The sequence below is a fragment of the Platalea leucorodia genome, assembly GCF_965183815.1.
Source record: "Platalea leucorodia genome assembly, chromosome: 2".
NCBI lineage: Eukaryota > Metazoa > Chordata > Aves > Pelecaniformes > Threskiornithidae > Platalea > Platalea leucorodia.
In genome coordinates this window covers 2809392-2825283 of record NC_138824.1, presented here as the reverse complement: position 1 = coordinate 2825283, position 15892 = coordinate 2809392, and the positions used below count along the sequence as shown (strand labels likewise).

Here is a 15892-nt window from a genome sequence, read left to right as displayed (position 1 = left end):
CTTGGGCTCTGCATGCACGTCTTGAAAGAGAAGGAAGTTCTGCAAGTGGCGAATGCAAAGTGCAAAGTCGCCCGTCAATATTTACCCAGTCTTACAGTATAGGGGATTGTGCAATGTACAGTGGCGGTGGTGGCTGCCCGTAGCCACCCTCCCGTATGGGGAGGAGAGGGACGCTGCTGGGAGGTGTCACTGACTTTATGCCAACGTGACTCACCACACGCTTAGATGGTGAGGATTTCATGCTTTTACCACCCAAATCTGGGAAGTGAACTCCCTTCAGGACCCAGTCCTGCCCTCAAGTGCCTGTCTCTTTCAAATTTTGCAATATTTGGATGTTTGCAGAGAGGATGAGGCATTTGTGCGTGTCAGCCACGCATGACCACACAGGGTTTATTTCCCCTGCTTCCCTACAAACCACCCTGTGCACAGCAGGAAAGGACAAGCAGAAGGGACAAGCACAAGGTAGGTCACTTGTATTTGCAAGTGATATCGCGCGGATGGGTTTCAGTCTCAGCCAAGGAGGTGTGCAAACAACGCAAAGGTGTTTTGCTGCTGAGCACGGGGGTACGCAAGCAACCTCATGCCTCTGACAGGGCATGGATGGATGGATGGAGCAGACAAGTGTCCGTGTGCATCCTTGCACACTCTTATGTGGGTGTATGAGAAAGGAAATACTACCTTCCTTTTGCATTTCTACCTCCAAGCAGGTGCATGGTCTGAACCTCTGCCTAGTCACGTGCAAAGAGCTGCAATTTACTGGATGGAAAAAAAAAAAATCAGAAATTTGGGGGAAAAATCCTCAGGGAACCGACAAGCTGCTCAGGTAAACAAAGAAATCATCTCGTGAGAAGCCTGAGAAAACCAAGGGTCTCGTTGTAACCAGGATACAGAATAATACCGCTTACAGACTGAATTAAACAATAAGCCAATCCACTGCTAAAGCACCGGCGCGCATACAAAGGCGTCGCTTGCTTGTTTAAGGGGCATTTCAAATCCCCAAGCTCACCGCCGCCAAGAACTACGGAACAAAACTAAAAACAACCCTTGGCAAAAGCACATCAGAGGTGTTAGCTGAAAAATAATCCCTCCTCTTGTCAGGCCCTAGGAAGATGCCGGGCTATGAGGAATTTACATCTGTTAGGCTCCATTTTCCAGAGACCCCAAGGGCTCTTTTTCTAAAGACACCGGTTGCTTTAATTGAGCTGAAACAGGCTTAGATCTCACTTGCATCTCTCCCCATCCTTTGTCTTCTGCTGCAAATGTCGGGACCCTGTCTGCTCTCAGAAAGCAAAGGAGGCTTTTAACTCCTTCGGCTCTGTTGCCTGGAGACAAGATGTTTCCTGGTGAGAAACCACCAGCAATTTCCAAAACACTGCGTTGAGAGCTGCAGGTCCAAGGCTCCTGGTCTTCCCGGGCTGTGCAACCCCTGGCATGGTTGGGGAGGTGCGTGGGGGGACCAAGGAGGGGAAAGTCCTTGCAGGGAAATCCCTGGTCCACAGATGGTGTTTTGGGGAGGTGGTTTCCATCCTGCAGTCTTGTCCTTGCCATGGCAGCAAGGTCTTTTGGTCTTTGCTAGTGCAAAGGGTCACACCTGAGCCCTGGGGACACCCAGACATGTGGGAAGCATCCCAGAAGTTTCAAGCTAAGCCCTGGAACAGTTGTACCACTGGTTCTCCAAGCAGTTGTGTTGCAAAGAGCCCCAGTTCTTTGTTTGTGGCTTATTATGACAAGAAAAGCCCCAGGTTCTGGATTTGTTATGAACGAGTTGGCTCCTTGGAAGAGCTGACCAAGGCTCAGCTGGATAATAAATATTTATGTCCTGCTCTGGTGAGGATATGTCATTTGCTCCTTGTCTTTCTACTTTCTTAAATCAGGAGAGAAAAAAATACCTACTTATGGAGGGCTTTGAAATCTGCTTAAATTAGAGAGGGATCAGAGATTTCCAGACAGTCAGAAGGAGCCGAGAGAGATGCAGATTCTTGCTGTGTGTAGATAAAAAAAATCTGTGGCTTGTTTTAGGGAAGAGCAGAGTTGTGTCTCTGAAGTACTAAACTAGCTAAGCAGTAGGTGACATGCCCAAACACTGAGCCCTGATTTCTGCAGCCTACGTCCTGATACCCGTGTAAGTGATTGTGCATCCATCAGCTCTGGCAATGCTTTGAAGGTAGGTCCTGGTCTCATCACGGTCAACCCCATCCTCACTAAAGGGTCTTCCTACTGTTGGAACATCCTTCACAACTCTTAATAGCTATGGGATCATCTTTGAGGACTGGAAATATAACCAAAACCAAAAAAACAACCTCGTGGTGGAGCTAGGCTGGTATAAAACCCATCAGATCAAAATAGGAAGAAGGACTTTAGCTTTAGAGTGACCTCACATGGGTCTGGGCTGCAAACAGAGATGTGAAGAGTTGTCCTGCTGCATCTGTGGGGGACCACCACACCTTGCAGCGTCCTTCTTCTAGAAAGGAGCCATGCTATGGGTATAACCTTACATCATGTCTGTCCTTCAGTATCACAATGAGGGAGATGATTACATGGCGTGGGGAGTATTTCTACTGGGAAATGAGAAGATACAGATTTATTCCCTGGCTTTCTGTATAAAACTTCCAGCAAGTCATTCAGCCTCTCCTTGTCAGGACATGGGTGATGATTTGCTATTTGAGCAACTATAATGATGGAGAAAACTTCACTGGCCCTTAGATGAACCTTTCCATGGCAGGACCTACCCACCAAAAGGCCTATTAATTCCTCCTGCAGCTGCATGCTTCTCTGGTCATTTTTACATTTTCCTTCTCATGTTCTCTTTGCTGACTCGGATTTCAGTTGTGGGAAGGCCAGGATGGATGCTCTGCTTGGGAGCATCAGAAAGAGATCATCACTGAGCTGTGACTGCAGTCAGAGCAGGGACCTCTGGGACCACCCAGCACTGATCACCAGTAATCCCTACAAGTCCCACCTTAGCACCTCGTGGGAAATTTTGCTGATTTTAAACCTCATTTTTCTTCATTTTTTATAAGCTTCTCACCATTTTTCCTTATTTCCTAACATACTCAGGAACTCACACACACGTGGCCCACAATATACCTCCAACTACATTCTCCTTGGCTTTTTCCTTCTCAGGTATTTATAGTCATTTATCCGATCTCCTGTGGATTGCATTTAGTCTGGGAACATTAAGTTCCTTTAATCCCTCAATAGGTCATCCTCTGTAATCCCTTTATCAGCGGCCCTTGCGACTCAGTTGATCAATGTCCATCTCTGAGTACGAGGAGGAACCCATAAAGCCCTGACTCACCAAGCTGTAGGCTTTGCAAGTCACCAAGCTTTGCAAGTCAGCACCGTGGGGCGTGCCCACGAGACTTCACGAGTGGAGCAGGTTGCACATGGAGACCTGACCACTCTCCAGGATCAGGGCTGAGAAAGCCAAACGCGGAGGACCTGAAGGGACACATGCAAGGGGCAACGCAGTGACATGTGGGGGAAGCCAGAACACGGCGTAGCTGTCCTGCTTTGCCCTGCCAGGAGAAGCCGGTCATGGCTCCTTGGTCAGTCCCTTGTTGAAGCCCCACGACACGTAGACCCTATGGGACTTAGTGCCCCAGCGGATGAGCTAGAAGCTCCCTCCAGATCACTGCTCCTCTTTTCTCATCATAGATAACTCTTTTTTCCTCTAAAGCCTCTCAGTCATTCATATGTACTCCTAGAGCTTCCCACCAACCTGATTTCCCCTCCAGTGGGCAAAAATTATCAGAAGGAAACTGAAGGTATCTTTTTGGTAGTTGTCCAGTGGTTTCTCTGAGTCCCATTCCTCCCTGGCCCATCACTCCACCAGCAGTAAGTGGATCCCCCTGGGAGGTCCTCCTTGCTGGGGATCTTCCCATCACACCAAACCTATGTGATACCATTGCACCAAGCTCCATCTTTGTCCATCCCCAGCTCTGGGTAAGAGCATAGGTGCGAGAGAAGCCCACTTCTGCCTGCTGCTATTTTTTTAATGCAAATTCTTTCAAAATACAGACTTTCAGATTTTACTCCCTCTTCTACCTGTTACAAAATCACTTCTTCTGAGATCTGGCTGTGTTACACCAGTGATTTTTGTTACAGAGTTTCATGTCCTTTTGAGCACTTGAATTATCAGTCGAATTCTTCTTTTTATGCATTTGAGTTATTCTCTTTATGCAGCACTCTGATATGGATTTTCTTTGGCTCCCATCCCATTTAGCTTTGAAGCACCCTCCCAACATATATGAATCATAAACAAAGTTGACAAGGAAAACAAGAACACCCCAGGCAGCTCCTCATTCCCAGCAGTTGTGTGTGATTATAAAATGATTTAAGATGTGAGAAGCCACTAAAAATCCCCTGTAAGTTGCCACCCACAGTGTTGTCATGTTCCCTTGACCCTGGTGATATATGTTGGGGACAGGAGCAATTCAGACAAGCATCATTGGTGCAAAGACGGTGCCTGCAAAGCTGCGTGAGTGCCTGGGTCAACCCTGCCATGGCGCGGACATAGAGGCAGCAGTGCCGTTGAGGATAAATATAGGTAAATAGAGCTTTCCTACATCTAACTGGGGTAGTGGGGAGTCAAACACACTTCACTGGGGGGTCTCCAGGTGTGGTCCACATCTAGCTTTGGAGCTGGAGTCTCACCTACCTTTAGCCCATGAAGCTGATGCCCAGGGTCCCTCTATAATGGAGAAGAAAGGCTCCTAAGGAGATATGGGGCTTTTATCAGCCACACCTTGTTAAGATTTTTTTTTTTTTTTTTTAATTTTCACTTAATTACAGCTCTTATTGGTGATCTGTGAGCAACGGGATGAGCTGCCATCCCCTTCCTCTCACATTTGCAGGGAGGTCGGTGATTAGCCAGGAGCCAGGTGCCTCCCTTTGAGATGGTTACCACTGTATAGGGTTTTTTCCTAAATAAAACCACCCTCACCTCCTATAAGGTCTTGCACTGAGCTTTGCCACACTGTTCCTACAATGCTGTAACATTATTTTCTACAAAAATTGGTGGATATGTGTGTACAGGGAGGGGAGGGGAAACCTGTACAGACAGCACATGATGAAATGTCAGCTGGTGATCCGAGAAAACAAGCTGATCCCTCTTCATCGTCAGGTTCAGCAGAGAAAACCATAAATCTGGGCAAGCCCTTACAGTGGCAGCATCTGCCGGCATTGTCTAGCTGGTGAGTGTGCTCTTCACACCATGACAAAATGCAGGAGAGGCTATCAAACCTGCCCCAGGATGGTCTCCAGTAGCTTAAGTACGACTGAAAGGCATTCTGGCTTCATCTGAGGGTGCCAGGAGAAAAAAATTCACCAGATCCCCTATTAATCAGCTCCCAAAATATCCCTGTTATCATTGCACAGGGGATGCTTGGAGCTATTCCTCCATGCCAGTGGATCCCAGCGTGAATGGGACCAGGAACCACTGCCTGGGGTCTACCCAAAGTCAATGCTGGTTTTGGGTGCTGCAAAATATCGGGCTTGTTCTGGTTTGCACCCCACCATGGCGCCCTTAGCATCATATCGTAGAATCACAGAATGGTTTGGGTTGGAAGGGACCTTAAAGATCATTGAGTCCAACCCCCTACCACGGGCAGGGACATCTTCCACTAGACCAGGTTGCTCAAAGCCCCATCCAACCTGGCCTTGAACACTTCCAGGGATGGGGCATCCACAGCTTCTCTGGGCAACCTGTGCCAGCGCCTCACCACCCTCACAGCAAAGAACTTCTGTAAACTTTTGGGCAGGATGGAGCCCCAGACTGGCACGGTCCAATGCTGAGTGACACCCATGTCCTTGGCCATCCCCAAGACCAACGTCCCACCGTGTGGCGTCACGCTCAGCCATGGCTTTTTCCCAGAAGAGCCTGGAGAAGAAGAAAGCTATTCCTGCTTTCTGCCACAGTAGCTGTAATTTAAACACAGGGGCATTTTTATTTATTTAACTCTCGTCGTCTCTGAGAGAGGTTTGCAGCCAGCAAATCAATTCGGCTGATTAGAGCTAATGGATTTTACTTGACGTAAGCGATTAAATTATTTCCATAGCTGATTCCTGAAAGTGAATGAGCAGCCATGCTTCAGGATTTATATATAACTATATATTTCACTGCAGGAGACGCTAAGCAATTTTTTTCATCCTGCAGCTTCTAACTCCGTCCAGGTCTGCTTGGTATCTGCAGAGCAGCGAAGAGTCTCCTGACGCTGCAAAACCTCACGGAGCAGTTCTGCCCGTGTCTTTTCTTACAAAATAAAAAAGATGGGAAGTGCATGACCGAGCGTTTCTGTGTGAGACGAGCCCAGGCTCGTTGCAGATGAGGGAAGCTCAGAGAAAGGTTCAAAACGGCTTCGTGCACGCGCAAATCCCTGGTCCCCAAATGGGTGCAAGGTGCTGTGCAACCCCTGGTGTGAAGGCGGTGCTGGATGCAGAGCTGGGACACCCCTTAGCTCCAAAATGGGAGCTGTTGCAATGGGTTTGCATGGGCTTGCATGCACCAGGAACACACTAATATACTGCCTCCCCGTTATACTTAGGGCAATTAATTACTCTAATAGCTCTTAGCGCAACAAACTCCAAAACAGCAACGCGGATGCAATTCAAAATGTTTTCTGCAGGAAGCACCCAAGCACGCGCGAGGCCTCCGTGGGCATCAGATCTCAGACCAAGATGGGTTTTACACCCTCAAAAATTACTGTGGCAGCTTTGAGATAAATGAAATTACAGACGGTATTTAAAATTAAGGACATCCTTGAGATTCAACAGCCGACAAGCTTGATCCTGTTGCAATCTTTTGATTGCACGTCTTCCTCGCAGGCCTTGGGTCACCATCGTAGGGTGATGTTTTCCCGGTTTTCCTGGTTGCTGTTCCCAGATATTTTTTTTTAAAATACCACAGTCCATCGGATGCAAAGAGCCATTTGCCATCATCCTGTGTGGAAAGCAGCATGCGTGGAAACACAGGGCTGGGGGCTGACAGCAGCAGTTTTGGGACGGCTCTCCCATCTTTGCGGCACGACCTGGATGAGCCGACGGTTTTATCTTCTGCAAAAGGAAAGTGCAATGCAGCAAGAGCCATGTGCCTTTATAATACTGGTTTTAAAGGTAAAAAATCAGCCAAAACAGAGATTAGCACATCTACCATGGGTGCAAAGGAGCATGCACCATACTGACAAGAGCAATACATGGTGCATTGAAGCCCCAGAAAACCATGGCTTCGTCCCAACCTGGGAGATACGAGGAGCTTCCTAAATCTTTAATTATAATCACCCCTTTTAATTGCACTGGATGCAATAGCAGGGACGATATAATCCTTGTGGACAAAGCAATGCCTGTGTGTAGACACCTCTAGTTGTGATTTATGTTTTTTTCCCAAAGGCAGCTCTTTCATTCAGCCATCCCTGTCAGCGAGGGCTCCAATCCCATCTGTAAAATGGGTTTCCACAATTTACCTGCAGGTAAGAAAGAAATTAAGCAAATCAAGGCAAAGACAAGCGGAAAAAAAAAAAACCTCAGGGCCCAAGAGTCAATAAAAGGATGCAAAACGTTGGATTAAAGAAACAATCGCGGCAGGAGTAATCCTGCTTTTCACTGCGCTCCCAGCAGCTGCGGTCGCTGCCTGGTGGGAATTGTTTCTTCTCATTTTAATTCAGTATTTGAGCGCACGGATTTCGGAGGCACTGGGATGACTGGGTTTATTGGAGTTATGCTCCCGGTGGAAACGCTGGCAGTGCAGCCATGCTGATAAAGACCTGAGAGCTTCAAGTCTGGGGTCTTCTTCATGCGGTTAGAGCAGGAGGTGGATGCAATTGGGCTGAAAATGGACTTTATTGGGTTCAGCGATAGAGAAAGAGAATGAAGAGAAAGGTGCGGGTAGAGAGGGGGGGATGGAGGGATGGAGAAGGTGGAGGCAAGGCTGGGAAGGAGGTTGGGAAGTGGAGAACGAGGTGGGATTGGGGTGTGAACCCACCCTGGGAATGAGCATTAGGAGGCAGCCGCCGGCGGGCCTTACCGCAAAAGTGGGTTGGGGGGGGTTGGGTTGGTTTTGCAGCTGCAAGCCTGCAATGAAACACGAAAAACCCCAGCCAAAATAAAATATTGAAGTGTGCACGCGTGCGTGTGTTTGGCTTTATCCGTAAAGATCTCTGTTCGTGTTTGTGCACGGGTGTGTGCACGGGTGTATAGGTGTCTAGGTCTGTGTGCACACAGGTGCTTGCACACCTGCATGTCTGTGCGTGTATATGTCTATCTGTGCACACAAGTGTGTATGTGCACATATATGTGTGTGCAAATATCTGCATGCATGCGTGTATCTATGTAGGCATAAATGCGCATGCAAGAATGGACATGTGCGCAGGTGTGTGCATATATGCATGTGCAAGTATCTGTGCACGCGTGTCCATCTATGTGCAAGTACGTGTATGCATGTGTCTGTGTGCATATGTGTATCTGAGGGCACATCTGTATGCAGGTATGTGTGTGCATGCGTGTGTGCGTGCACAAGGATGTCTGTGTGTGCACATGTATGTCTCTGTATGCACGCATCCGTTGCACATGTGTGTGTGCTTGTGTACACGTGAATGTGTCAGTGTGCCTGCGTGTGCTCCTGTTTGCATGTGTGTGCAAATGTGTGTGCAAATGTGTCTGTGAGTGCCTGCATGCGTGAACATATTAGTGTGCACATGTGTGCACATGTGTGTGCATGAATATGTGTGTGCAGGTGAATGCCCATGCATGGGTGTATATGCATGCAGTTCTCTGTGCATGCATGTGCATGCACATGTGTGCGCACATTTGCATGTGTGTGCACTTGCGTGCATACGTTTGCATGCACGTGTGCCCCCATTTGTGCATATGGATGTGCGTATGTGTCGCGAATCCTGATTTAGGATCCTGCCAATTTGTCGCGAAAGCGGAATGCACCTCGCTCAAAAGAGAGAAGCAGCAATATGTTTTATTGAGGTAAAATAAAAATTTGACAGGGTTCAGTAAATTCGATGGAATTTTACAAAGTTTAGTCTCAGACTCGGACAACGGTTTATGTCTAAGGGATTACCTATGCAAAATTTATGTCATGTTTCATTAGCGTCAATGCAGCATGCAATCAAAGTCACCAAGACAAAAGCAAAGTTACCATACTACAAGGTTATGCGCGATATCGGGCGCTTGCCGAAGATCTGCTGTTGGTGGAAGGTCTCTCTGCCTGCAGGAGCTGCCTTGAGAGGTGCCCCAGCTCCAGGGGACATCACCGCCACGCTGCCGAGCAGGGGAGCTCAAAGCCGGCTCGCTCGGGCCGTGATATTTATGGGATGAAGCGGTTGGCTCGTAGGCAAACTGCATGCGATGGGAAAGGCATGCGCGAGGCTCTTGTACCCACAATTTTCTTTGTTCCTTGATGAATGAGCCTTGGCAAAGCCACCTGCTCTTCACGTCAGTCGCACGATCGGTGTTGCAAGCTCACGTGCACCGATGCTCTCCGTGCCGCTCCGCTCCTTGGAGGGATCCCGGAGAAGGGATCGGAACCGGAGGAGTCCTTGGCCCGGCCACGGCTCGGGGGTCGAGTGCACCCGTCACGACGTGTGTGACTGTGCACGTGTGCGTACGTGTCCGTGTGCGCGCACGTCTTGTGTGTGCGTGTATGCACGTGCGTGGGAGCATGTATGTGCATGCGTGTGCATCTGTGCATACGTTCATGTCTTCGTAGGCATGTTTGCAGCATGCATGTCTGTGCGCGCATATGCACATTTGTGTGCATGTGTGTGCATGTGTGATTGGACATGTGTGTGTGCTTGCATATGCACATTTGCATGTGTGATTGGACATATATGTGCGCATGTGTGTGCATGCGTGTGCGTGTGCACAGGTGCGTGCACGGGTGTGTGTGCACGCAGATGCATGCATATGCATGTGCATATATGCATGTGCATGTGTTTGTGTATGCATGTGTGCATCTGTGTGAGTGCAGCTCTGTGTGTGCACCCATGCGCGTGGATAGCCATGTCCAGTTGTGCGTGTTCGTGTGTGCGCATGTGTTCATATTTATGTCTGTGTGAATGTCTGCACGCATGCATCTGTGTGCAAGTGTGCTTGCATACGTGTATGCATTTGTGTATCTGTGTGCACGTGTGTGCATGTGGGTGCATTTTTACGATTCTCCACGTGCATGCATTTGTGCATGCGGGTACAGGTGTGAGTGTACATGCATGTGTTTGCATGCGCACATATGTGTGTGCATTCATGTGCGTGCATACATATGTGTGCATATCTGTGTGTGCATATGCATGTACACTTATGTGAGTGCATGCGTGTGTGAACGTAAGTTTGTGCACGTGTGTTCTTGCATGTGCATGTGTCTGTGCGCAGATGTGTGGTGTGTGTACCTGTGGGACTGCACGTGTGTGCGTGGGCACATATACACTGCAGGTGTGTGCACGCAGACATGTCTTGTATGTGTGTTTGCATTCATGTGTATGCACGTGTGTGCAGGTGTGTGCAGGTGCATGTATGTGCATGCACATGTGTCTCTTCACATATGCCTTTGCAGGTGTATTGCATATATATGTGCAGGCATGTGTGTGACGACATACATGCATGTTTGTGCAGGTATGTGTGCAGGCATGTGTGCATAGCCATGTGCAGGGGTATGTGCACACTGAGTGTGCATGTGTGTGAATATGTGTGCATGTATATGTGTGTGGACACATGTGTTCACGTGTGCTGGCATGCGTTTATATGCACACGTCTATGTCTGCAGGCATCTGTGCGTGCTTGTATATGTGCATGTTTGTGCATGCGTGTGCACGTATCTCTGTGCCTGTCGGTGCATGTATGCAATTGTACATGTGTGTGCATGTGTGTGCATATCTGCGTGTGGGCACATGTGTGTGACTGTGCATGTGTGTGCATGCATGCATGGGAGGGTCTTGCATGTGTGTGCGCATGTGTGTGACTGCGCACGTGTGTGCGTACATGCATGGGCATGCCTTGCACATGTGCGTGTGGGTGTGTGACTGTGCACGTGTGTGCACGCAGGCATGGGCATGCCTTGCATGTGCGCATGTGGGCATGCATGCGTGCGCACGCATGCATGGGTAGGTCTTGCATGTGTGTATGCTTGTGTGCGTGCAGGTGTGTGACTGTGCATGCGTGTGCATGCATGCATGGGCGTGCCTTGCATGTGTGTGTGCTTGTGTGTGTGCAGGTGTGTGACTGTGCACGCATGTGCATGCATGCATGGGCGTGCCTTGCATGTGTGTGTGCTTGTGTGTGTGCAGGTGTGTGACTGTGCACGCATGTGCATACATGCATGGGCGTGCCTTGATGTGTGTGTGCTTGTATGTGTGCAGGTGTGTGACTGTGCACGCGTGTGCATGCATGCATGGGTGTGCCTTGCACGTGCGTGTGCATGCGCGCGCATACCTGTGCATGCATGCATGGGCAGGTCTTGCGTGTGCGTGTGCGTATGTGAATGCAGGTGTGTGACCGCATGCGTGTGTATACGTGCATGGGCGTGCCTTGCACGTGTGCGTGCAGGTGTGTGACTGTGCACGCGTGTGCATGCATGCATGGGCGTGCCTTGCACGTGCGTGTGCATGCGCGCGCATGCCTGTGCATGCATGCATGGGCAGGTCTTGCATGTGTGTATACTTGTGTGCGTGCAGGTGCGTGACTGTGCACGCGTGTGCATGCATGCACGGGCGTGCCTTGCACGTGCGTGTGCATGCGCGCGCATGCCTGTGCATGCATGCATGGGCAGGTCTTGCATGTGTGTATACTTGTGTGCGTGCAGGTGCGTGACTGTGCACGCGTGTGCATGCATGCACGGGCGTGCCTTGCACGCGTGCGTGCGGGTGCGTGACTGTGCACGCGTGTGCAAGCATGCCTGGGCGTGCCTCGCAAGCCCCGCCCCCTCGAGGCCCCGCCCCCTCGGGCGCAGGGCGGGGCGGGGCTGCGCCGTCCCCTCCCTCCCTGCGCGGGGCCGCGGGTGCGGACGCGGCGCGGAGCGGGCGCGCTCCTTGCGCGGGGCCGCCATGGCGTGGCCCTGCATCACCCGCGCCTGCTGCATCGCCCGTTTCTGGAACCAGCTGGATAAGGCGGACATCGCCGTCCCGCTGGTTTTCACCAAGTATTCGGAGGCCACCGAGCATCCCACCGCCCCCGCGCTTCCCCCGCGCCCCGCCGCCCCCATCGAGACCCAGCCCGGCGGGGAGGCGGCGGGGGGCGGCGGGGAACCGGCTCCCGGTCCGACCCGGCCCGGCCCGGCCCCGCACGCTTCGCCCCCGGCCGATTCGGTGATGCGACACGACTATAAACCCTGGAAGGTGCAGCGACCGGAGCCGAGCTGCAAGCCCAAAAGCGAGTACCAGCCCTCGGATACACCCTTCGAGAAGGAGACGCAGTACCAGAAGGATTTCCGTGCCTGGCCCATCCCCAAGCGGGGTGATCATCCCTGGATCCCCAAACCGGGACCTTCCCCCGTCCTCGCTTTGGACCGCGGTTCTCCGGAGAAACCAGCTCAGGAGAAGCGACGGAAGGTTCTTCCCGGTTCTGAGAAAAAGGAGGAAGACCCCGAGGCGGAGGATGAGCATCCCAGAGCGGTGCGAGCCGGGGATGGGAGAGAGAAGGGGAGGAAGAAGGCGGAGGAGGCGGGCGGGCAGCCGCCGGACGCGGGCAGGGGCCGGGCGGCCGCCGATGCTCTCAACAGGCAGATCAAGGAGGAGGTGGCGGCGGGGGTCAGCTCATCCTATAGGTAAGACCCCCCCACCCCCAGACCCCCCATCGCCACCCCAACCCGCCGGCTCCTCGCCAGCCCTTCCCCGGTCCCCGCCTTGCCCATCCCCGGGAGGGACATCCCACCCTGGGAGCTGGGTGACTGCGGCGTTAAAACCTTTAGGGAGGGATGTTTTGCTGATCTCCTGCCCGGGGAGGGGGGGTCCTTAAAATTCCCCGTCTCTCTGGGTGTCGTTGATGGAGCGTGGGTAGGTGCTGTGAAGGTGGTGAGTCCACGGGGTCCGTTTTGCCGGGTGGGTTTGGAGCAGGTTTGGGTGCCCGCCGTCCGTCCCCCACCCCGCATCCCAAAATTCAGAGACACCCACCGCCCTGCTTTGGGCAGGAGGAGGTTTGGGTCGCTTCCCTGGGATGTGCGAGTCGCCGCCGGTCCTTCCCAAGCACATCCCTGGCAGCCCAGAAACCCACCCGCGATGCAACGAACCCGAAGGACCAGCATCCCGCGCCGCATCGCTGCATCCCGCGCCACATCGCTGCATCCCGGGGGTCCCACGCACGAGCGGGGTACCCCACGCGCGGAAGGGTCCCACGCAGCATCCCAGGCCGGCAGCATCCCCGAGACAAAGCGTCCCGGGGACGCGGCGGGATGCGGGTGACGCGCATCCTAGGCCGCTTGGGTGGGGCAGCCTTGGGATGCTGCCATGTTTAACGCGGTGCGCATCCCTCCGGCCCCCACCCCGGACTAGAAAGGGGTGCCCTTATTTCACCCCGGGAAGAGAGACCCCATTTGGGATTCGGAGCGCGAAACTCCTTGCCGCGAGACGCTGTTGTTATTTCTCTCCGGTTGAAGGGGTTGGATGTGTTGGGAATGCAAAACAAAAGTGATGGGGTGGCTGCCCTTGCATGTACGTTTGCAAGGAAGGTTTGCTGCGATTGTGTTTTCCAGAGCTTTCTTTGGCAGAGCCCACTGCCGCCGAGGCCGGGGCGGAGGTGGCAGAGAGCAAAGCTGGGGTTTGTTGTGACAAAAGTGTAATCGCAGCCTTTTTTGCTTCTTCCCGTGGCCATGTGAATGCCACCGTGTTTATGCCTTTGGATGATTGATTTTCTTCCCCTAGGGAGATTTAGAGGTGACACCCTGCCATCAAACAGGTAGTAAATTCATGCAGATTTAAAATGAAGCTGGGATTTGTCTCCCCTGTCCCACCGGTGACCGTGTGGCGTGGCAGAGCTGGCAGTCAGCTCCTTTCCCATGCCCCTGGGTGGGAAACAGCTCAAGCAGTGAGATTTTGATTTTTGCTGCGGGTCGGCGTCAGCTCTGGCTCTTGCTGGGGATGCGAGCGATGCCGTGGGCTCGGGTGCAGCTGGCGGTGGTCGGCTCAGACGTGAGAAAATGGCCAGGGGGTTTTTGGAGGGTGTGGGGAAAGGGTTTTCCAGAAGTGGCACAGTCCTTTCGTCTGCTTTGGCCAGCCGTGATTTTTGACTCAGCTTTTTGTCTGGTCATCTTCCAAGGTCTGGGCTCCTGTCAGTGATGGCAGGACTAAAGCAGAACGCTGCCCTAGAGCTGGAGAGCTGTTGTGTTGCTCTCTTCCACTAGAGCAAAGGATAATTAGGCTTATTTACTTGCATATTGAAAGGCAGATTGCTCACCCTCCCATCCCTCCAGGTACCATCCCTCCTGTCTGCTCCAGCAAATTCATACGGCCGCCGTTGCGGGCTGGGCTGGGTTTCTTCCCCAAGCAAAGGGGTTGGGGCAGCTCAGATGTTGAACCCAAGAGGAACTTGAAGGCTTCAGCCCTCCCTGTGTTGCTCCTTATCTTTCAGGACACCCTTAGGGGTTCTCTTTTCCCCCGGGATCCTCATCTGGTCTCCCCCTTCCACGTTTTTCTTCCTTGCAGCGTATTGCAAGAGAAGTGTTTGCTCTGACGCTCAGCCCTGGAACATGAGCGCCTCTTCATTAATGCATAAGTGATGTTGTGGCTAATTGTTCTAATTTTCTGTTCAAATTAGGCATCTTTTAAGTGGTGTTTATTGTTTGGGTTCTTTCTAAAAGCCAAATTCTCCAAATCCCTGTTACTATCAAGAACTTTGGTGCTCACAGGAGTCCCTGCTGGGTGGATTTCAAACATCTGCAAGGATGGAGACTCCACAGCCTATATGGGCAACCTTTTGGGCCACCCAGCAGCCAAAATTATCTCCTAGTGACCTTTTGCTAGAGAGGAGCAACGGTGGCTGACATGGGGCTTGTCCTCCATGGCCTTTGCGGTGCTTGTGCATGGGTGAAGGCTCTCCAGCAGCAGAGAGTAGGGGGAGATCTTCTTACGGTCCTCTGCCACCGCTGCAAATCAGCGTAATGTGATGCTCCAAGGCTGGGAAACAATTCCTTGGTGAAACCAAAGAGCTCACTGGTAATGGTTTTTAAATTCGCTCCGTCTCCCTGAGCATTAATTTCAGGTGAGGGAAACAGAGCATGGGATAGAGTAAGCCACTAGCCCAAGGTCATCAGGGAAGTCCATGCTAAAGGGAGGAATTCCCTTTTCTAACCTCTTTATACCAAGGCAAATGACTATTGCAGAGACCGTGTGCCTGTGACCTCCTCCCAGGTCTGCCCAGACCTGCAGAGCGGAGGCAGTGCCCGGCGGTGGTGGCCACGGTGATGGCCACGGAGGATGGAGGCTTCTCCCAACCCGAGGGATGGGTCATTTGTTTGCGTTAGCATTTGAGCCCAGAAGCCTTCAGCGAGGCCAGAGCAGCGATGGCAGGGCTGTGCGTGTCTGCACCAGGCTGCCTGTGCCCAGACATCCTACAGAACAAACAGGATTTATTTGTATTATTTTTGTATTATTTTTGTATTATTTTTGTATTATTTTTGTATTATTTATTTTTGTATTATTTTTGTATTATTTATTTTTGTATTATTTTTGTATTATTTATTTTTGTATTATTTTTGTATTATTTATTTTTGTATTATATTTATAGTATTTTTATCATTTATATTATTTACATTATTTATATTTTTCGTCTTTACATTATTTTTCGTCTTTACATTATTTTTCGTCTTTACATTATTTTTCGTCTTTACATTATTTTTCGTCTTTACATTATTTTTCATCTTTATTTATATACATTTATTAAATATTCATTTATATATAGGATTCAT

The 15892-nt window shown here is 51.0% G+C and overlaps 1 protein-coding gene across 1 annotated transcript in view; it reads left to right on the top strand.

Moving 5' to 3' along the window:
* Positions 1–12038: 12038 nt before the first annotated feature.
* The window catches only part of MAP6 (microtubule associated protein 6), a gene marked incomplete at both ends in the record, with an annotated part of 45544 nt that continues 41690 nt past the window's right edge, over positions 12039–15892 (top strand). The window contains one exon of the mRNA XM_082333847.1: positions 12039–12757. Coding sequence (XP_082189973.1) covers positions 12039–12757 — 719 coding nt within the window. The remainder of the gene's footprint in view (positions 12758–15892) is intronic.